The sequence below is a fragment of the Corvus moneduloides genome, chromosome 20, assembly GCF_009650955.1.
Source record: "Corvus moneduloides isolate bCorMon1 chromosome 20, bCorMon1.pri, whole genome shotgun sequence".
Classification (NCBI taxonomy): Eukaryota; Metazoa; Chordata; class Aves; order Passeriformes; family Corvidae; genus Corvus; species Corvus moneduloides.
Genome location: NC_045495.1, coordinates 5,454,626 through 5,476,718, shown reverse-complemented (window position 1 = coordinate 5,476,718; position 22,093 = coordinate 5,454,626). Strand labels below are relative to the sequence as shown.

General features: G+C 43.6%; 1 protein-coding gene across 4 annotated transcripts; it reads right to left on the bottom strand.

Moving 5' to 3' along the window:
* LOC116454007 (merlin-like) lies at positions 1-22,051 on the bottom strand. Of its 4 annotated transcripts, XM_032130082.1 has the most exons (20): positions 21,926-22,051; positions 21,360-21,409; positions 17,188-17,433; positions 15,916-16,033; positions 14,177-14,302; positions 13,681-13,803; positions 11,167-11,250; positions 10,432-10,500; positions 10,116-10,198; positions 9,388-9,463; positions 8,837-8,974; positions 7,103-7,177; positions 6,639-6,752; positions 6,110-6,232; positions 5,369-5,586; positions 4,423-4,525; positions 3,634-3,761; positions 2,948-3,098; positions 2,057-2,266; positions 1-1,084 (listed from the first exon to the last, which is right to left on the bottom strand). In XM_032130082.1, exons 3-20 carry the CDS (start codon positions 17,193-17,195, stop codon positions 1,049-1,051), a joined length of 1,983 nt encoding a protein of 660 aa, XP_031985973.1. In that variant the 5' UTR covers positions 17,196-17,433; positions 21,360-21,409; positions 21,926-22,051; the 3' UTR covers positions 1-1,048. The 4 variants fall into 4 exon arrangements, with proteins under 4 accessions (XP_031985973.1, XP_031985972.1, XP_031985974.1 ...); XM_032130081.1 differs by lacking the exons at positions 21,360-21,409; positions 21,926-22,051 and adding an exon at positions 20,304-20,740; XM_032130083.1 differs by lacking the exons at positions 21,360-21,409; positions 21,926-22,051 and adding an exon at positions 20,304-20,740 and having other exon boundaries at positions 17,188-17,390.
* Between the last annotated feature and the right edge of the window lie 42 nt (positions 22,052-22,093).

The following is a 22,093-nucleotide window of genomic DNA, read 5'->3' as shown; positions in this document are numbered from 1 at the left end:
TTCAAAGCAAATGGAAATTGAAGCTTTCTATTGAACCTATTTTTTTTAAACTTAGCTTTTAGAACAAGATATTTAACAACATTACCATTCATTTCTACATCACATGTCTCAAGTTCAGCTGGGTTCCTGCTTTAGCTGCAGCTGAATGTTGTCTGCTTCCCCAGAAGTCCTCAGAGTGAAGATTTAGGGAGAAGCAGACACTTAAACACATACAAACCAGGGAAATGCAAGTGGGTTTTACTAATGAGGCAGGCACTTTGCTGCATGCACCTCTCCACCAGAAACAAGTCCCACTTTAGCAGGCACCAACAGCATCTTTTGTCTTTGTCTAATGTGGGAGCTGTGTTGCACAGAAGTGGGAAGCCAGTTAATGTATGCAAAGTTTGCTGGAGCAGAAAGTGCTTGATCTAGTCAGGGACTTGAAGAACAGAAGCTTTGCATTCCAAACAAAGGATTCCCCCAGGAATGGGAGGTATTTGAAGATGTCCACTTCTGCATCTGGAATTAAAAAGCTGAGATTTCTCACAGAGAAATGCAAATCAATTAAGTGAACCAAGAAATGTTTGGGGAGGAGAAGGAAAATATTTGGCAGGCAAACACTAAAACGTCGAGCAGCTCTGTGGGAGTCATGTCCCAGGGACTGGACCAAAAACATAATTAGTCTGTTGTGGAGATAAACACCAAGCTTATGTTCTGTTTTCTCATCCCAAACACCTCCTGGGCACTTGCTGCCTCATATCCTTCCTCCAGCAGCAGAGCTGTGAGTGTGTGAAACACCTGGGAGAGGAAGGGTTAGCAAAGCGTGAAGAGTTCCTTCCAAAGTGCACAAGTAGTAAACAACATTTCCTCTGGGTTTGCACTGCTCCCAGACACACCGGGGACCACTTGTGGCATTCCCAGCTGATGTCACCGGCCTGGGAGCTGGATGGCAGCTCTGGATCCACAGTGCCTTGTCTCTCACACCTGGCAGCAGCCAGAGCTGCTCACGTGTCCCCACAGAGGTAAAAAAGCCACCAGTCCCACCAGGCTGGCAAGGAAAGGAGGGGCTTCAAATGTAGATCACATCTGAGTCATGCTGCTGAACCTGCAGGCAAATCAAAGAGGGAGAATTAGTGCTGGCTTAAAGTAACTCCCTTTGCTCTGGGTCTTCCTTTGCCTCCAACTCTGGAGCCTTTTGCAAGATGCTCTGCAAGAGCTTTTTCTTCTTTCTTTAAACAAATTCTTCGCCTCAGCCCTGAGTTTAGTCTTAAAAGTTGCTTCTGTAACTTGCCTCAGAAAGAGCTGATCCCTCAGCTGTTGCTGCACTCAGCTGTGTCCTTTAGTTCTAAGCACCCAAACCCTGAAGGAGGTGTTGGATGTTATATTCTGGAGCTTTTAATTGATCCTACCCCCCCTCCTCCTGTTTTGTTCAGATAAACCACAGTAAATCCATCAGGCTTTCTTCATTCCCAACACCTTGCCCAATTAGCATTGCCACAGACAGCTGATTTCCTTCCCACTGTTCCAGACCACATTTCCTCACAGCTCTTCCTGATTTCTCCAGTCCAGTGACATTTCAAAGCAGGTTGTTCTTTCCTGACACCCAGCTCGTTGCTCTTCAGGCCTCTTTGACAGGGAGCACATGGAAGAGAACTGAACTGTTGGGAGCCTGGGTATTTATTGGTCTCTTCCTGCCTGCCTTTTAAAACCACAAGACAGGCACAGTATGTTTTAAGCTCTCTGTACCTGGGAGCACATTTCTCATTTCCAAGTCTGGCTGGTACAAATAAAATTTAACGCAGATCCTCCTACTGTGTACAGACATCTCTGCTTCATTTACCCAGGCTTACAGCTTTGCACTCCAGCTTAGATCAGAAGTGAGAAAAAAACAGGCAGCCTCGAGTTATAAACATTCCCAAATGATGTGCCAGCACCAGGGGCTCCAAAATCCTGCAAAAGCCTTGTCATCTGTGAGGCTGGGACAGAGCAGGACAAACCAGGTCCCTACAGGCAGCCACCATCTCTGAACTCTAAACTTTTAGTCAACATTTAGTAATTTACTCACAAATCTGATTACCTTTATCATCTGTTTTCTGGCTCCCGTGCCCACACTGTTGGCAGCCAAGGAATTTCCTTGGGAAGATGACTTTTCCACTGGCACCGTGTGTTGAATTTTGTTGGTACAGGGCCAGCTGCTTGCAGTGTTTAACAAGTAAGCAGGGAAAGGTCTTGGAAGATTTACATCCAACGAATCCCCAGTTTCAAAGGTTTTCATCCAAGATGGGGCCTTTAAAAGAAAAGAGCACATGGAAATTGAATGCCCTCTCTGTAGCAACACTCAGCAAGCCAAAAAGAACATCAGATGAGTAGTCAGAAAATAAAGGCCATCTTTCCTCATCATTTCTCAAGCCTCCCCCTTCTGTCTCTAAAATCCATTGACTCAGAGCCATTTTTGCTGCATGAGCAACAACCTGCAGACAAAGCCAGCCCTACTCTTGCCCTGCTTCGGGAAGAAGTTGAAGAATTTATCTAAAACAAGCAACTTATGACAAAAATCTGGGTCTAGTTCCTCATTTCCTTCAAAAAAAAAAAAATACACCAAGGCTTTTATGACTTTCAGCAGCCACAAAGCACATGAATGAGAATGTGATGCAAACTGTAAGAAACCACATTTAAACGAGTCAGTCACAACATTTTCGTTTGCTCCAAGACCTTAAACCCCTGATTGTGATTTCATAATCATAAAATGATTCTTTTTTTGCTTATGGGCCTGCTATTCAGCCCAGGAAAAAGGCCTTAAGATTTTGTTTTGACATGAATTTTCCTCCTCTGCATTCATGCTTCTAATGTTTTATCATCAAGGGTAGTGAAGGCTTGGACTGAAATACAGCAGCTCCCTCTGGCACACCCACACTGTTCCATTTTAGGGTTCATGCTGCAGAAAGGGGCAGGGATTTAGGGTACTTACAGCTCCTAAGGAGCGATCCAAGGAGCCCAGGACTTCATTCCAGTGACAGTAAAGCCCACCCTGTTTTTCCTCCAGTTTCAGAGCATGAATTTCAGACTTCAGTTCTTTCAGTCGATCTTCGAATTTCCTGCTCTTTTCTAAGTAGTCCAGCCTGGGTCCACGCATCAGAGACAAAAAGCTTAGAGTGGCACAATTTAACTCCACAACAGGTGTTTGTGGAAGGAGGAGAGTTGGTTTTCGTTTCATTTTATGTTTTATAGGTAGAATGAATTCTGCCAGTGCCAGCCTGGCTCCCCTGACCCAGTGACAAGGGGGTTCACGTCTTTCTTTTTAATTCCTAACTTTTTACCAAGCATTTCCTTCCAGACTAAGGGATGCCCGATGGATTGGCTCCCAGCAATTCCACACTTTAGCACTAGAGGGAAACTTCTGTCCTCTCACACGCTGTTAGTTCAGCAAAGTGCTTTGTCCCTCCCCAAGACAGAAGGTTCTGGATTTATCACGGCTTGATGCCACCAAAAAAACCTTTCCTCTGTGTGAACAGCCAGTCTGACACAGAATCACCCACACCAGCTCAGTAAAAGGCCTCCAGCCACATGCATATCCCAAGTTAATAAAAGATGAACTGTGATTCCCAAAGATTTCAATTCCTCTCTCCTTCATTTGCACCCCAAGCATACTGATACCTCTCTCTCTCTATCTCAAAGGAGAGTCTCTTGAGGTCAATGTCCTTCAAATCCAGCTTTATGGATCCTTTGTCAAAGTTGGCATCTCTGCTGTCACCTGGAGAGTACTGGGGGTACTTGGCCATGTGCTGGAAGAGGCAACACAGCACTGTCAGTCACATCTGAGGGACTGACCCGGGGTTTATCTCCCCAGCTCTGCAAGAATGCCATGCTGAGCCATTTTCTGAGACACACAGATGCTCCTGCAGCCCTTCCCCTGCACCCAGCTGGAATCCACAACCCACAGATCCAAGAGCAGAGATTTATCCTGGCTGCAGCGTTTCTATTTCAGCAGAGAATAGAAATCCATCCTCAGCAGGGCTGGAGCAGAGGAGGGAGTTGGGGCACAGAACTTCAGCAGTGCTTTCGTGCTGGGGACAACTTCACTCCTTTGCCTGAAGGCACTCAAGGATGTGCCAGGATGACAGAGCTGGCTCAGCACAACCAGCTCCACAAAAAAACTGCCTGGCTGCAATGCCCCCACGAGTTAGTCAAGACCAAAGTTAAAACAAGAACTGGTGATGGACTTAGGGAGCAGAGGCTGTCTTGCCTTCATGCCTTTCTTATCATCCTGAGCAAACACAACTCCCATCCTCACTACACTGTTTTTACACACCAGTTTGTCCCACAGGTCTTTGTCCCCAGCTGGATGCAGCCGTGCCACTACTCAGCTTGCTGGGGGCTACAGAAATGTCATCAACACCTGACTATCCCTGAAGATGGAGTGGTTCCCAGTGGAGCAGAACTTACAGGATAATTAAGCCTGGTTATGTCTAAGAGCTTCTGCTTCGCTTTGCGTTCGGCCTCTCGGGCTTCGTGCAGGTCTTGTTTCAGGTGCTCTGCTTCCTTGGCTCTGGAAAATAAACATCCTGAGGGGAACGGCTGATGGTTTCCAACCAGCACATGGATTTCAGAGCTCACTAACTTCCAGAGAACAAGTCCACTACTGTGCTGTCTTTACACCAAGACACTCGTGGAAGGATGCTCACATGGAGAGCTCACAGGACACAGCAGGGCAGAGACACCCCTGCACAAAGTGGCTGAATTAATGTGATTTTCCTACTCCTAACTTCCATGGGCTCAGTTACAACCTGCTGATACAGACTGTGTCTCCAGACCATCAGAGATCCTCCCTGAGGTGGGGAGAGGCTGCTCTTTATTTTGGCAAGTTTTTGGCAGTATCCTAAAACAAGTAGAAGGATTTTTTAATAATAGGGTTAAAAATCCTCTGTCAACACCGGCCTGCTCTGCATCTTCAGGGAACATGCAAACATTCCGAGTGGCTTATATTTCACATGAATTTACCTGGTTTTACACTGCTGGAAGATCTGAAAGGGAAAAAAGAGGCCATTCACTTGGTACTAACGAATGAAAACAGCTTCATATCTCACAGGGGATAAAGACTGGTAAATTCAGTTAGGTAGCCAGTGCTCATTTGATAACACTAAATAGAAAATGCCTCTGCATTCTGGATCTTTCTTGCTAAACATCTCCACAGCTTTGCATCCGATCCTCTGTAAACCTGACCTGCAATACAACAACAGCTTCCAGGTGGAACAAACAAAGCACAAGGAGGCCTCGTCACTCTGAAGTGTCACTTCAGGAGCAGTTCCCCCCTGCTGGGCTCGGCTCTGAGGAAAGCAGCACTCTCTGCAGCCCAGCTGAGAGCACGCAGTGCCAGGGAAGCAAACCCCACCTCCTGTCAGACTCCTTCACCAGCTTCACCGCGATCAGCTCCGTCTCCCGCATCTTCTGCTCCATCAGCCGCTTCTCCTCCTTGCTTTTCAGAGCTGTGATCTCCAGCCTCTGGCGCTCCTGCTCAGCTTCTGCAGCGTTCTGGGCCAGCAGTTTGGCCTCTTCTTCTGCAATCTGAGCCTTCTCAGCCAGCAGCTCTGCTGCTTCCTGGGATCGGAGCTGAAGAGAAAGAATTTTTCTTAGTTCCTTGTTTAGAGCCAGCAAAATCCCCCCTGCAGGCAGGCAAGCAGGCAGAAGACATCTTTTACCAAGAGATCAAGTGATAAAATATTGTTTCTTAAATAAAAACCAGACACAATTTCAGGGTCTAATGCTCCTCCTCTGCTCCAGAATTTCCTGTGTCTCACCTCTATAAAGCAAGGAGAAAAATTTTAGAGCTGGACAAAGTTGAAGCCAGCCCCTTTCTCCCCATTTCAGCTCCAAGGTTGCTTCCTTTCCCCTGCTCTTTGCCTGAAGAGAGCCCTGTGAGCCAAATCCAGGGAGAGAATGGTTCACAGATTATGGCAGATCAGGGTTTTCCCGGGTATTCCTGGGAAAATGGGAAATGCCTTTTCCACCAGTGATTGGAAACTCTCCAGCCTTGCCTGAGCTACAATGTCTGGTTGTCTCCTGGTGTCAAAAAAGCATCCTACTTCCAAACCAAGAAAGCCCATCAAGCACAAGAATATTCAGCCTAACTCACCAGGGCCTCGTTGGCCTGCCTGGCTTCATCTTCCAGCTGGAAGAGGCGCCTTTCCAGCTCTTCTTTGGCTCTCTCAGCTTCTTCTCGGAGCTGCTTCTCCCTGGCCAGCCTCTGGTTCTCCATCTGGAAGTAGGATGAGCAAGAGTTTGTGGGGTTGCAGCAGAATCTCACCTGGGCCTGAGTGAAATGCATCAAATGAAGAAGGGGCTGCTCTCCAGCTGGGATGGTCACCACAGATGCTGGAGCTGCCTGAACTTTGCAGCATGGACCTCCTCAGGCAGGCACTCCTGGTTATTTCAGACTGCTGGGAGAGCCCTTGGATTGATCTGTTGTGTGGCCCAAATCTTTGGGATCACCTCTCCACACAAACACCTCTGATATCCTCAGATGCCTCAGAGCTGTTCCCACATCCAATCCTGCCGCACTTCCTCACCTCCCACACCCATATTGATGGAATACAGGGGCAGCAAGGGCACCAACTGGAATAATAATCAGTGTTTTCAACAACACAGGAGCAGGAAGAATCTACCTTTTTCCTAGCTTTTTCTTCCCTGGCTTGTGCTTTCATTTGCTGGATCTCTATGGAGTCCACTTTTCTCCTCCTCATAAATAGGTCGTGGTTTCCAATGCACAGCTGGAAAATCTGGAGAGGAAAGGCAAAGCAGATGTGATTTTGATGGACTTGTGCCCCTGCCAGAGGGGCAAAGAGGCCCACACTGGCCTCAGAGGACAACTCTGACTTCAGCACAAGTACTGGCAGCTGCTTCCCTTCCAAGCAAATCAGCACCCAGGGCAGGCACACAACAGTTTAGGTAAGTTTGTAACAGGACGAGAGATTCCTTCTGTCCCTCATCTCCCTCTGATCCCATTTTCCTGAATTACACAGGCAACACATCTAGGCTGAGATGTCAAGATCATGATTTTGTTTACAAACAATATTTCTCAGTCAGTATCACCAGGTTCAGCTTCACAGAAGGAAAGCAGGGCACTTACCAGTTTATTCACTTTGAGCTGAGAGGAAAAGAACTTGAAGACTTCTGCTTTTTTGTCAAGGGGTTTAATAGTTAACTACACAGGCAAAAGAAAAAAAAAGAAAGGAAGCACAGTGAGGAGGAAAATAAGTTGAAACTATTAAAACCAATGCAAACTTTAGCCCATCTCCACGTCTCTCTGGGGAAGCAGTGATTCATGCCACAAAGAGGGGGACAGTGATATAAAACTGTTTTTCTCCATAGAATCAGCCTGTGTGGGAGGATAAACCCCCAGGCCCACCCCAGTGCCAGTCTGGGTGGTTTTCCTGATGCCACCTGTGCACTGCACGCTGTCCCCAGAGCGCTGGAACAAGCACTGGTTATCAGGAGAACAGGACACATCAGCAATCCCAAGGAGCAGGCATAGCCCTAAAGTCAGGGAAATGTCAAACACCTCTCAGGACAGCAACCATTGCAGGGATAAATAAATGGATCAAGGGCCTAAGGGCTTGCTCTTCAGAGCAGCAGGTAAAAGTCCTGGAGACTTCCTCACTTTTTCCTTTTTCAGTCCACTTCCCAAGCTGTTCCCAGAGGCCAGGAAGGGTCTTCCTGCTCCACTCCCCACTTTGTGCTCTGTTTGGCTGCAGAACAAAATATGGCCCCCTTTTTTTTTTTTTTCTTTTTAATAATTTAAGACCCTGTTTTCTGTGCCTCAGGGGTTCCTTGGTACTCAATTCCTCTAATCCCTTTGCAAGGTAATTCCTATATGATTCCAGGGCATCTGGATCACCAGGATCATGATGTCCTATAGCTTCTTTCACCCTATACGTAATGCCTGGCTGCCTTTTGAGGAGCCAGGCTGTGCTGTGGCACTGAATAAAGTGAAGTTTAAACACAGGGCTGCCCAATTTCCCCACAACAGGGAGTTAAAGCAGTTTATTCCCACATCTCAGGGGAAGTTTGATGTTATCAGGTACCAAAAATGTTTTGGAGGCAGCAAATCCTGTAGGTTTGCCTTACTGAATGGGCATGAATCTAAAATCTCACCTTCATGTTTTCCAAAAAGCCCACAGAAAATGGAACAGGCTGTGCTGCCCTTTGGCTGAAAAATCCCAGGGATTCCAGTACCAATGGAGTTTTCCTGGGTTTGATTTTTCTGCTTAGAGCCTTCCATGCAGCCCGTGATTTGCACTGAGAGTAAGTTTTCCCTGCTCCTTCACTTTCCAGAAGCAAAAGCTGGGCTTCCCAGTGAAATTGCAGCGGTGGGGTGGTGCTGAGGAGTGAAATCATGTCCCAGCAAACTGGCAGAGCTGAGGCAGAAAACCATTAATATCTCCCTGCATGTGTCCTCTTGCCACTGGGCTCCAAGCCTCAGCTACAAGGACGGCTCCTGCATGTGCAAACAGCATTAAGGTTTTATGGATTGTGGAATTCCTGCTGGGATAACTGAGGAAGCCAGGCACGGTGGCATTCATAATATCTGTCTTTTTCAGAGATCAACACACTTGTTTTGCAAAGGCCAAGCAGCAGGGAAGGAGCCAGAATGGAGTCAGAGCTCAGAGCAGCCTCGGGGAACCAAGGTTTCGAGCTCATCTGCAAGGCAGGGCTGTTATTTTTAGTTTTGTAACAAAGCTCCCCAGGATTTCCCCCTTCTCCCCCAAAATTATTTCAACAGAGGAAGCTTTCAGCCTGTTCCAAGAATCCCAGTCCACACCCATGCCCACGTAAAAAGAATAATACATCAAAGCCAGCATACCTCTTTCTCACTACAGGAAATGTTTCTGATAGAGCTCCACTCAAAGGACTTACTTGGAGAGAACCTGTTATTAATGCTGTAGATATGAATACCTTTGGCATCAACTCCAAGCAGGAGATCTGTGTGGTTTTTATTTTGCTAAAAAACAAGAGAGATCAGTAAATGGCATTTTTTTGGTGACATTAAACAACCACAGACAAGAAGTCCATATTTTAATATATTGATATTTACCTGTATTTTAGGAATTTGGTGTTTATATAAAATACTATGAATGCTGTCGCTGTTACTAATAAATTCAGTCCTCTAGGTTGTTTATAGCACCTCAAACTATTTCTCCTTCCTATTCCAAGGAAGCTGTCAAGTTGTAAAAATATTAATCTTAATTGTTTGATTCACCTGCTCATTTAGAGGGCAAGAAAACCAAGTCAGAACAAAACCAGCAGCAGGGAAAAGCAGGAGTCAGGAGTCCCAGTTCCAAACTCCCTGGAGGATTTTAAAAGGACAGCACCATCATCTGCAGCAACTGCAAACTGCTAAAATAAGGCACTTACAGCAATTGGGAAATAATTGACACCATACATTTCCAAGTCTTGGGCAATTTTCAGGTAGTTCATCTCAGCTTCATCCCTGGAGAATAAAGCCATGATTATGAAACTCCTTTCCAGCCTTTCTCTCCTGGCTGACTCTCCATTTCCCACTTAGAAAAGAACAGGTAATCTGGTCCTTTGTACAAACTTACTTTAATTTTGTCATCTTGCTCTCAATAATAGAAAAAAGGATAATAAAAACAGCATCTGGACAGAATAAAGGCAGTAAAGTCGCACCTATTTGAAAAGATGACTCATGGATAGCGTAATCTTCTTTAAAATGCATGAAAAGTCTCATCCTTGTGTTAGTTTTGCCACTCCATGTCTTGGAAACCCAACCTCCCATTGTTTTCCATGAATATATCTCCTTCAGGAAACAGAGTTCATTGAGAAATGAGTCTTGAACAGAGCTTTTGGCCAAGGCCAAAGAAGGGCGAGAATCTCTCCGCCCACTTTTCTCCTCCCTTCAAGGTAAATCAGTACATCTTTAAGAAAATATTCAATAAAAATAATGCTAAGAAGCCTCTAGAACAGAGAGAAATGGAACCCAAATATTAGGAAAAGCTGCCTCTGGGTGCTAACACATCCTATTTATTGCTTAATTGCATTTCCAGATAGGCTGAATCACACTGAAGACAACAAATCCCATAAAGAAACGTCTGGGATTTCTAAGAAATGCAAAGGTTTCCTACCTGGCAATCCCCCTGTGCTCAGCATACCAAGCAGTGATCTTCTCTTCCCACATCTCTGCTGTCAGCTGGTACTGCCTGAGAACCTGCAGGGGGGAAAGGAAGGAGGTTGAGTCCCTTTGAAGATCCAAATCCAAGTGCTGCCTCTCCCAAGCAAAGCGAATGCTCAGAGGTGCAGTTCACATCTTGGTCATTTTGCAGAGTTTTTAATGCTCTGGTTAATCCCCAGCAATATCTGCACTGCAAAGGGGAGATTCAAAGATTCTGCACTGCAAAGAGCAGATTCAGAGATTTGGATTTGTATAAAATTAAGACTCACCCTTTTGGGTAACAGCTCGTCATGGGCTAGAAAGCCTGGCTCATGGAAATTTGGGTCATAGTCACCATACTGTCCCAAAAAAGAAAAGTTATATCAGTTTGTTAGAGGCAGAATGCTGAGGGAGTTGTTCCTTGCAAATTTTGACGCGAAAACTTGAGGCAGATTTTATTTTGGTTTTGTTTTGGAAGGAACTTCCAGCCCTTGTGCCATGCAGGTGGCTCCAACACAGCCACTGAGTCACTTAGACTTCAATCCTAACCTGGAAACTGAAGGAATCTCCCAGGAATTCACCCTCTGGACTAGAGGAATGTCAGCTTTTGAGAAGTTGTGTTCACCTCCTGCCATTGTGTAAGCTGGGCTCTTGGTGGCAAGAAGGGAACAGAGCTCTAAGAGACACTAAAAAACTTCGTGTCCTCCCATTCTGAGCTCTGTTTTGAGCACCTCCTGCATCCACGATCATTTTTTAAGACAACACGAAATCATTCTAGCCTGGACAAAGATTATACTAAAATGTTAGGCCCAAATAAATCCCCTAAATTGCAGAAGCACAGTATAGAAAAAAAATCCTTGTAGTAGCATTTGATGCTTCTTTTTCTAGCTGTGCCTTTACATCCCAGGATGATCAACTTCTTTAACAGCAAATTTTAACCCTGCTGTGTTTACACACCACCAGGTAGATGTGTTGGTTAAACCAGAAAAAAAGTCAATGAAAAAAGAGACTTTCTATGCACAAACCTTGGCCTGAACAGCATAAGAAGCCAGTAAAACTGTAGCTTCTGGTGAGCAATAGATCTCCTCATCCAGGATTTGTTTCTTAACCTAAACCAACAGAAAAAGGGAGCAAGTGAAAGAAGCTCAAAGTCAGGATTTCTGTCAGGCTTGAAATGAAAGCAGACATGCCCAGACTATAACTTGGCACCAAATATCACCTTTATGAGTTAATAACAGCAACAAGAAATTGGCATTCAGGAACACAGGAAGCCTTTAGTTAGCATTGCATTTAATGAGACCAAAAATGCCAGTCAGCTCTCTCCACACAGTTACATAAGGAGCCCTACGAAAGAATATCTTATAAAACATCAGTTTTATTGTCTGCGCTTCATTTCTTTTAACAATCCTCCTTTTTTTCTGCCTGCTGTGTATCACATCAGACATCAAATTTTAGGTTGGAAGGGAGCTCTGGAGGTCAGGCTCAACCAGAGCACACTCAGGGTTGTGCAGCTGCTTGGTGCTGCCATATTAAAAACCCTAAGAGGTGTTCTCCAGCTTTCCAAAATGAGAGAATAAAGGAGAGCCCCAAAAGAGAAGCTGAATAATAGAGCACTTAATTTCTTCAGTTGCAATGGTCTAAGCACAATCACACAATGGGAAAGAGTCTTTCAACATTCGTCTCATTTTAATAACCTGTGGTGCTACCAAGACCAGAGGTGTAATGGTTTGGAATGTGTTGTATGATTTTAAATCAGTTGTGCAATTTCTGTTTGAAAACCTAAAGAGGGAAGGGGAAATCAATCTTCCCAAATCCTCCTCTCAGGTGGATTTAGCCCAGGAACAAACACAAGACAACAAAATTTTGCATAGCTCACAGTCTTAAACATTTCCAAAGAGAAAAAATGACTTGAGCAAGCACAAGTTCTGTTTACAAACACACCTCTGTAGGTGCTGGGAACTGAAATGAACCACCAAGAAAGTTTTTTCTTTTAAATTTAGTCCCTGGTGAGCACAATCTCTGAACCTGAGTTCCAGCGCAGGGAACATTCTTTCTAGGCTGTTAAAATGGAAAGAATGAAAAGATTTTTCTTCCAATTTGGAAAGTTCCAGCTTTCATTCTCCACGGTGTAAATCATGCTCCAGAATTCAGAACAATGTGGATAAATCCCCTTTAAGTGTCTAGGCTGTTTTGGGGTTTTTTTCCTAATCAGTTTTTACAAGGACTTTTTGTTAAACTTCATGAAGAAGCAATAAATGACCTCATCTTTCAGCAGACAATATTTAGCTTTAGTAATTGACATTTATTCAGGCATTTTGGAAAAAGCTGTTATGCCACATTAATTTGCAAAGTTCTGAAGAGTCAGGAGAGCTGAAATCTTCAAGCATCCAGATGTCTGTACATGTTTTTCCTATTAGCATCCAGGTGTGAGCTGAAGTTCTTAACAGTCGGGAAACTTTGCAAGTTCCAATTTGTTTCAGCCTTGTTTTCCTACGTTGGAATGAGAAGTATTTGCTAATTGCCTGTCTGCTAGTTAAGGCAGGTTCAAGCAGAAAAGAAAAAGAAGTGGAAAAATCAGGATTAAAAGAGTAGGAAAAGAGTTCTGCTGCTCTCATTCCTTTCCAAAATTAGCTGAAGAAATAAACTGCCAAAGTGGTTAAAGGTTCTGGATGAAGTTCTGGTGGGTTTCTTAACCATTTCCCCATTATTTCATTAGCACACCCTCCTCAGGGCACAGGGGAATTTACTGGGTTCATTTCCAGCTGCAGACTGAATTTCTCTCATACACCCCAGCTACCTGCACAGACACATCCTGCTGGAATAAAGCAACACTCCAGAGGCTGAAACTTTCAGAGGGACTCCACAACAACTCAGCAGAGAAGCTGGATGTCCCAGACATTGGAAGTGACCATCCCAAATTCAGTGCTTGTATCCTTTGCTGCAGCTATGGGGCTTTTCCTGCTTGATCCATCTTTTTTTTTTGATAAGGCTCTAAGAATTTGCTCCTTCATCCACTTTTTGATGGAGCTCAAATGGTGTTTGCTGCTCTGCTCCTTTTAAACCTTGCCAGGTGAACAAACCTGGATTTCAGAATGCCTGTCAAATTCCAGGATCTTTTACCCCTACAATCCAAAATGAAGGTTTAGGGAGTCCTTGTTTTCTAGAGGTTTTGCCCTCCAGCACAAGATCTCCCCAAAAGCCTCACAGTTCTTCCAACAGTTCTAGCTTTGCATGAAATTTTTATTTTTTTTAACACACATTAAGGAGCAAAACAAGTCTGGAATATCCAGATTTGGAATCATCAGCCAAACTGCTGGGTGTTGTCACAAAAACCTGCAGAAGATGGAACATTCCAGCTTACCTGGACACAAACCCACAGCAGGCAGGAGAGATGTTTGTATTTCATAAAAGTAATATCTGTAAAGTTCTTGATAAGCTGAAGCAAGCAAAATTATCCTGAGCTGCCAACAAGATCAAAGACAATGCAAAAGGACTGGGGGAAATACAGAAGGAATTCATGGTTAAAAACTGTTCCTGACCTGAAGGAAGAATAAATGCTGGGTAATTTCCTGTAAAAGTTCCTCTTCTACCTTCTCTGGATAGAATTTAGCCAAAAAATGAAAGCTAATGGGATCTTCTTTGGGGATTTCTTGATCTAAAACCTGTTTAGAGATAAAATCAGCAGCAAAAAGGATACATGAGTGTCTCAAGATAATATTCCCGAGGAAAAGCAGAAAGCAGCAAATAATCCCCTTAAAGTAGCCTTCCCATATTTTAGAGGGAAGGATAATTCTGAGCTTTAATCTATAAGCAATTAGTGGTGATTAGTGTGGGATGTTCCAGGTCAAATGGGCTAGAAGCAATCAGAGCAAAGAATCCAATTTTAGCCTTAAAAAAAAAGCTATCATGTAAAATTCTGAGTTGTCATGGAACACACCCCTTTAGCTCCTGTGCTCCAGAAAGTCAATACTTACAGAAATAAATAATTGCCACACAATAGAAGTAAATAATTGCCACACATTTTGTTCCCTGTACCTTTTTGTCCATCTTTAACCAGGTGCACATTCCTTTAATCGTGTACTGCAAGCCAAAGAACCAAGTCTCCCTTAAACCAAGGGCTCGGCACACCAGGTCAAACAAATCCTTTCCCTTCCACTTCATCTAAAAGAGAGAAAAATCAAGAAAAACATGGCTGTCCTAAATGAATTTGCTCCATTTTAGCCCTTTCTCCTATGAAATCTTATTTCACTTTTAGGTTTTTAATGAAATAGTCTAAGAGTTGCTGTGTTCCACCTCCTCTCCTTCTCCAGACACATCCAGAGAGCAGCTGGAGTCATTTAATCACCAAGCAATTGAGGAGCACTGGGAATGAGGATTGTACTATTGATTTCCTGGGATGTGGCTTTATAATAAGTCTTTATTAATATTTGTCCAAAATTTTGACTCAATAGTTTATACAAATTGGAGAGACTGAGAGGAAAGCCTTGGGAAATCAAATCAGGACACGGGGTAGGAATGCTGAACAATGAGAGCAGATCCACCTTTCACACCCCTCAGGTATTTCTGTGGCACCAGGCCAAGCCTTTATCCTACTCTGATTTAAACGAGTCTTCTTAAATGTTTTCATTTCAACTCAGCAGCCAGAGAGAGCAAACTTTGATTAAAGGTCCCAAATTCACACACATCTGATGCTTTTTTTCACCAAAGAGGCTGCTCATCTCTTTCTTCTATTTGACCACATTTTAGAACGATGATTTTATCTAATTGCTAAAACTAAAAACTGAATGGCAAAAAAACCAAAAATAAAGTGAACTTTTAGGCAGTATTTGAGTGGAAAGCTGGAAATCATCCCAGCAAAAGAGCAGTGTCTGGGGAGAAAGGAGAGGTAGCAAAGGAAGGAATACATGATTTGTTAACAAGGACTCTGACCTCCAAATCGAATTTTCCAAATCCTTTATTTTCACAACTCTGCCTGCAAGTACTCCAGAGCAGTAAGTCACACAAGACTAAACTATTCTGTTTCTGCAGGACCTAATAAATGACATTAAATGTCTCACTAAAATTGCCAGTCCCATTGGAACTGAGTTTTCTAACTCCTCAGAATAACTGTGTCTTGCTGTGCTTTTGCTGGATGATTAGGAATTAATTAATCAGGGACAGTTCTGTCCCTTCAATTGTGCAGCCCAATTTATTTAGCAATTGATCATTTATTTTTCTCCAGCCATGATTTCCCTAATCATTTTATCAGATAGCCATAATTAATGGAAGAACTGTCAGCTTTTTCATCAACCCTTTTTTTCTCTTCTGCCCAGAGATCCTAACACACATTGCAGTTAAAGAACTGGAGTTTATAAATGGCAAATTTAAACAGAATGTCCCAGATCAACAAAAGCACCAGTTTATAAATTATTTTAAAAGCAACATTTTAGCACCAGCTCTGACCAGTTTATCCAATCTGGAAGTGTCTTAAAGAGTTGTGGCAGTTCCAAAAAAAAGAATTTCATGGAGAAGTAGGAATGCTTACAAACAATTGGAATGCTTATGAAGAAAGCAGGTTTAGTGTTAATTTAGCTATGCCAGCCAAATGGATTTCATGCAAACAGCTTTAAATTCTGAACAGAGCTAAGAATGCACCTGAGATGAAATAATTCATTCTTTATAAAAATAACAGATCAGTTTGAAGACTCTCCACGAGCTGATAACCTGATTTTTCCTAATTTCTTGCTAATACAAAGGTCAGTCCCCAAGTCCCCAGAATTTGCTGACACTCTCACCTCACAGCTGAACTCCATCTCAGCATCCACTGTTATAATTTTAACTTTAAAAGTCTTTGGTTGTTTCTTCTTCAGGCCTCGGATGGACATATTTTTCAGTTGATGAGGGCAGCCACACCTGAAATCACACATTGAGGGATGGAAATTCGGCAGCATTTTCTTGGTTAGATTCCAAAGTAGGATGAGTCCAAACATGCAGAATAAAGTCACCTTTAGAGATGCATTTTTTGTGTCTAAGACAATAAGGACGTTGAAAGAAAAACCTTGAAAATGAGCTTGCTTCTTAAAATAAGTTGCTCAGAAAATGTTATTGCTGTCTTTTCTCAGGTTTTGGCTATCACAAACTAAATTCTCTTTCTCAAGGGTCTCTGCAGCATCTCCACACAGTAGAACAGCAGAAAGTGCAGCTAAATTTTATGATGTCAAATCCAACACAATCCTTTTCCACCAGTTATGGCTCCTTCAGCAACTGAACTATTGGATTTCTTTATAACATGAGATCTTAACTCCCTGAAATTATACAAAAGCCAAGGAATATATGCAGTGAAATTAAGCTGAATTTACCACATTCTCTTGTGCTACTCATTCACGATGACAAAAGTTATTTAGAACAGAAATTTTCCCAGTGAAGTTTTTCTGAAATGAGTTTAATTTTGCAGAAGCCAACAGAAAATTCCTTCAGAAATCTTCTCTTCTAAATGTAATCACCTGCACACCATCCACAAAATTGAGGAGATGCTGCTTCCACAAGGGCTTTGTGGAAAGCAAATATTGAAAGCTGGGGTTAAATGATGGTGTGGATCTGCTCCAGGCAGTTCTCAGGCATTTCTTTCTGAGCACAGGAAATCAGCCCGTAAAGGTTTTTGCTTCTTTTTACTTTATAAAATTAACAGGTCAAACTTGTATAATGCAGTGAGTAACTGTGAACTATACAGGGCAAGAGCTGAGGCATTCCTGGTTTCCTACAACCTAAGACTATTTACAGTGTGGCAGAATTCCAATCTGTCCTTGAGGAATTCCAAAGTAAAGCTCGAGTTTAAACTGAAAATTTCCATTTGCCTGCACCTTCCAGGATTTTATAAAGTATCTTGCTCCCTTTTTTTGCTTCTGCTGAGCTCTAAATTGGCTTGGGAATGTATTGATTTTCCACTTACTTTGTTTGTGCCCCCCACCCACAGATTCTGAGCAGTTAAATAGGAGGTGAAATAGATAGGGAAGTTTTTCTTTTCAGATTATAGGGAAGCTGAGGCAGGGAAGAGATAAAATAGTTACCAAATCATAGAGATATCAGAGGCACAGTTGAGAACAAGTCATTGAGGCAACTCAGAGTAGGGAAAACAAGCTCAGGAGGAAATTCATCCTTCTGATACCACTGGGACCAGTTGGGGAGGCCTCTCCCTCCAGTTGGCTCTGGTGAATCTTCTGCTGAAGTGTTTTTTGGGTTTGGGGCACCACTTCTGGAGCTGGGAAGGCAACTGGAGAGAGTCAAAAGGAGAGGTCCAAGGGCTAGAAAATCATCTGCGGTAAGATGAAAGCACTGGTTAGGACAGAGAAAGGCCGAGTGGTGACACATTGTAATGGCTGCTCTTCGTGACAAGGAATAGTGGGCTTAATTAAGCTGCAGGCAGGATGCAGACGGAGGGAAATTCAAGAATAATCAGGATGTTCTGGTGCTGGAAAAGCACAGGGTGGCATTTCTCTTTCTGAACTTCCCCACAAAACAATGTGACTGCATATCCTCGAGACTGGAGGGGCCTAAACCCTCAAAGGACTCCTCCCAAGCTGGTCCCTTCTGCCAGTGCCCACCACCAGCCCAGGAGAGGCCACACCACCAAAAACCAGTGAAATCCAAGGAACAGCATATCCAGAGCCCAAATCCCATCACCCCCAGGGCGCCCCTTTCTCCTCAGGGATTATTTTTTAAAGGAGTGAAAACCAGATCTGTCACAAACTTTCCTCTCAAGTTTAGGCAGCTCAGTGCACCCAACTGAGCAGAGCTCAGGTCCTTTCTGCTTAGCACAGCAAAGTGTTTTCAATTAATGAAAAAGGGAATATTGAAAACCCCCAAAATGACCACAGCAATACTGACAGGGAGAGCATCATGTGAGGGCATCCAAACCAGCAGTGATTACCCCAGACATTTTTTGATCTCTAGTCTGCAAGCTGCAAAATTAAATTTTAACCTGTTGCATTCCAAAGCTCTTCTCCACCTGGCTTTCTTCCCAACTGTAAATAACTGTACCATTAGACACACCATTTATAGCCTGAGAATTACAGGTTTCTATACAATCCTGGAAATAGTTTTATTCGTTTCTAGAAGAAACATCAATGGCTGAAAACTAAGGAGAAAAAAAACTTCATAATTCATTTTTAATATGTAACCTGAAACAGCCAATTGAGTTAAACAGGAACTTGGAGTTAGGGCCAGTACAGAACATTCTCAGAGTTTCATATGGAAAATTCTGAACAGATAAAATTGAGCAGCTAGAGAAAAATGTACTAATTATCTCAAAATATGAGAAAAATGCCAGAGCTTTTCATTTGGACTTTGAAGTTATTTCTTTTTTCTTATATAACCAGGTTGAAATGACAATATAATTTGTTCAACATTTCCAATAGCATATTTTTTTTGTTCTTTCCAGAACTTTTATTCCATGGAAAAGCACATTCTGACTCACAGTGAAAAGACATTTTTGAATATCAAATTTTCCCCAGAAAAGTAAACTGCATTTTAATCAATAGCACTGGTAAAGAAATTGGAAAGGGTTTTCACACTGAATAGCTGAAATGAATGTCAGATCCCAACAACAGAAGCAAAAGCACTTAGCAGACGAGATTTTAGAAAAAGAACTCTTTCAAATAAGAGAAATCTTGCTGAAAAAAAAAAAAAAAACCAATCTGGGTTTGCCATCTCTTGTATAAATGCAAAAGCAATCCCTGCTAACAACAGCGTTTAACTGGGAATCAAGTGCTCCAAGGCAGAGTTCCTGACACCCAGCTCCAGTGATTTATTCCTGCAGGGATCCAGAAGCAGCAGAATGTGAACCCTACCAAAGAACTCATGAATGCAAAAGAGGGCACGGTGATCAAAGATTCCTGCCCAGCCAGAACCTGGGAACAGAGAGTTCAGGAGCTGGGAACAAGCGCAGGGAGATGATAAAAGCTTGGTGTGGTGAGGGGAACAGAAAGGCAGCGATGGGGAATAAAATGTGAAGGAACAAAACAGCCCCAACTCTCTTTTCACACCCAGGATGAAAGGAGGGACATCCAGCAGCTCTGGATTAGAGTGTTCTCCCTCGTGGACAATGAGAAACCAGGAGCAAAGCGTGGGGATGCAGTAGAAACCGGGAACGGGGAAGAGCAGGAAGAACTGGCCAGGTGACTCTGGCAGCAGCGATGCTTATCTGTGTCACAGCAGCGGGTGGGCAGCGTGTTACAGCACAGCTCTGCCCTTTGATCCACGCGGGGAGTACGCCACGCATCAGATCCCACTCACTCACAGCATCCACCGGCAACCAGAGAGAAAAATGTGAAAGCAGCATCACCGCACGCACACAAAGCTCAGTAAATCCACCAGAATTCAGCACCTTGTAGACAAATATCTCCAGGAACAAGCTGCCCAAGAGTGAGGGTGCAATTTATTCCCAGCTTAGCATTTCCAAGGTGGATGGATGGGGTTTTGCAGGGTATAAAAACTTCCCTTCACGCGGCACTGGCTCTCAGTGACACCTGGGTGGGAGCTGTCACCATCCATCACACTTGGGGCAGCCACACTGGGGTGAAAAATCATCTGTTTTCACACTCACACAGAAACCAGCAGCACTTCTTAAGCTGAGAACTTAGGTGCAGACAGGCAAAGAACTAATAGCAATTGAGACCCCTTTCTAACACCCCCAATATGAATCTGCCCCACAGCAGCAAAGTCTTGACAGGAGCTGGAAATAGAAAACCTTTGGGAGAGCAGTGAGGATTCAAGAGACAAGGCTTGGGAATTACTTTTAAGAGCCACCAACAGAAGATGCTTGGAGCATCCACTGCAAAAGCACATTAACATAGACACTACCACAATATGAAAGACTGTCATCGCTGAAATATTTACTGCAACTCGGAGTGGCAAATTCCCCTGACTCATTATGTTTCTCCCAGTTCCTGAATTTCCATACTCCAGCTCAGGAATTAATGCAAGCAATCTGAATGCAGACGACACAGGCGAGCGTCGTGGGCTTTGAACAGTTGTTGACTCACACTCCTGTCTGTGCTCCCTGCCCGAGGAACAATTTAAGCAAAGAATTCACTGTTTTAAAATGGGTCAGCAAGATAAAGGATTTTCTCTACCCCTCACTCTGAAAAGAAGTTATCTAAAGTCACCAGTTGGAATCAAGACTTACCTCACAGATCCTTTTTTTGAATGACGATAAGAAGAAAAATAAAAAATCCCTTTTCATCCAAAAACTCCGTATTTTCCCCACAGACATCAATATCCAGCCCTCACAAGTTCTGCCACTGAGAATAAAATCCAAGAACAACTTTTCTACTTGATCCCCCTTCCCTTTGTTTCCATGAACTGCAGCATGTTAGCGCCCTCTGAAAAATCAAAGGATTGCTTTCCCAGGTGATAGGAACGGCTCTTAACCATTTCCTGCCTGCACCAGGGCTCCTCCCAACTTCTCTGCTCTGTAACTCACGTAACCAGGCACTAAGATAAGAGAAGTCCACGAGTTTTGGCTTGGATATTCGTAAGGATTGATAATGAACTTCCAAATAACTCCTTGGATGTGTATCTGATCAAACTATTTCAACAGTGTCTCCTGTTCTCCACGTATCAGCCACCTGAAGAAGGGAAACTGCCCAGAGTTGTGCTGTTAATTAAATATGATTCCCTACCTGTCCTCTTCCTGTGGTGAGAGATGATGAGACACTAACACCAAAGAGAGAACAAGCCTCAAAAATGGGCAGCAGCCAAAATACCAGCAGAAAGTGATTAAGTGAGCACATTTAAATAAAAAAAAAAAAAAAAAGGATGGCCTCAGTCTCCAGTCACGGGGAAAAACCAGGAGCACCTTACCTCAAAGCCAAATAATTTTGCCAATATTTAGTTTGTAAGTGGTCTGGGAGTTTTTTGCTAAACCTCCATTTTATAGACAGATTTACAGAAACTGAGTATCTGCCAGGTTATGGAGAGCAAGGACAACAGGCCAGCTCTCACTCCGTATCTCCTCTAACTATTCCAGATTTACACAGAAAACCTTCAAGAGTTGTTTCACATCCATCACTTAACAGCAGGGGGAAGAGCACAACACTTGTTGCTGTGCAGAAACCTCAGTGCCACACGAAGAGGCTGCACTGAGAGTCACCTCCAAAATTCCACGTAATTCAGCACTTACACCCTGCATTTGTTCAGAAGAGGAGGCTCAGAGAGGAACCTCATCACTCCCCACAATTACCCGAAAGCAGGCTGTGGTGAGAGGACAAGAGAAAGTCTTTTCTGCTGTGCCTGTAGGGAGAGGACAAGAAAAAAATAGCCTTAAACTGAGATGGGAGATTCAGATTAGATATAAGAAAAAATGTTTTCACTGTTTGGGTGGTCAGGCACAGGAGTAAGTTGGCCAGGGAGATGGTGGGGTCACCACCCCGGAGGTGTTCAAGAGCATCTGGGTCTGGTGCTGGGTGATGTGGCTGAGGGGTCGCAGTGGCAGTGCCGGGTGCACAGCTGGACTTAACATTCCAAGAATCACAGAATATCCTGAGTGGAAAGAGACCCCCTCAGGATTATAGAGTCCAACTCCTGACAGCGCACACAACACTCCAAGAATCCCACCATGTGCCTGAGTACTTGAGCTCTGCCAGATTTGGTGTTATGACCACTGCCCCAAAGAGCTTATTCCAGCACTTAACCGCTCTGGGTGAAAAAATTTTTTCCTGATTTCCTTATATCCAATATAAACCTCCCCTGGCTCAGCTCCAGCCATTCCTCGAGCCTTGTCACACACGACACAGAAGAGATCGGTACCTGCCCCTCCTCTTTCCCTCATGAGGATGTTGCAGACCCTCAGTCTCTTCCAGGCTGAACAAATCAAGTTACTTCAGCCACTCATCTTAAGATTTCCCCTACAGGCCCTTCGCCATCCTTAAAAGACCTTTAAGGAGACCTTAGAGCGCTCTTCCCACTTTAAGGATG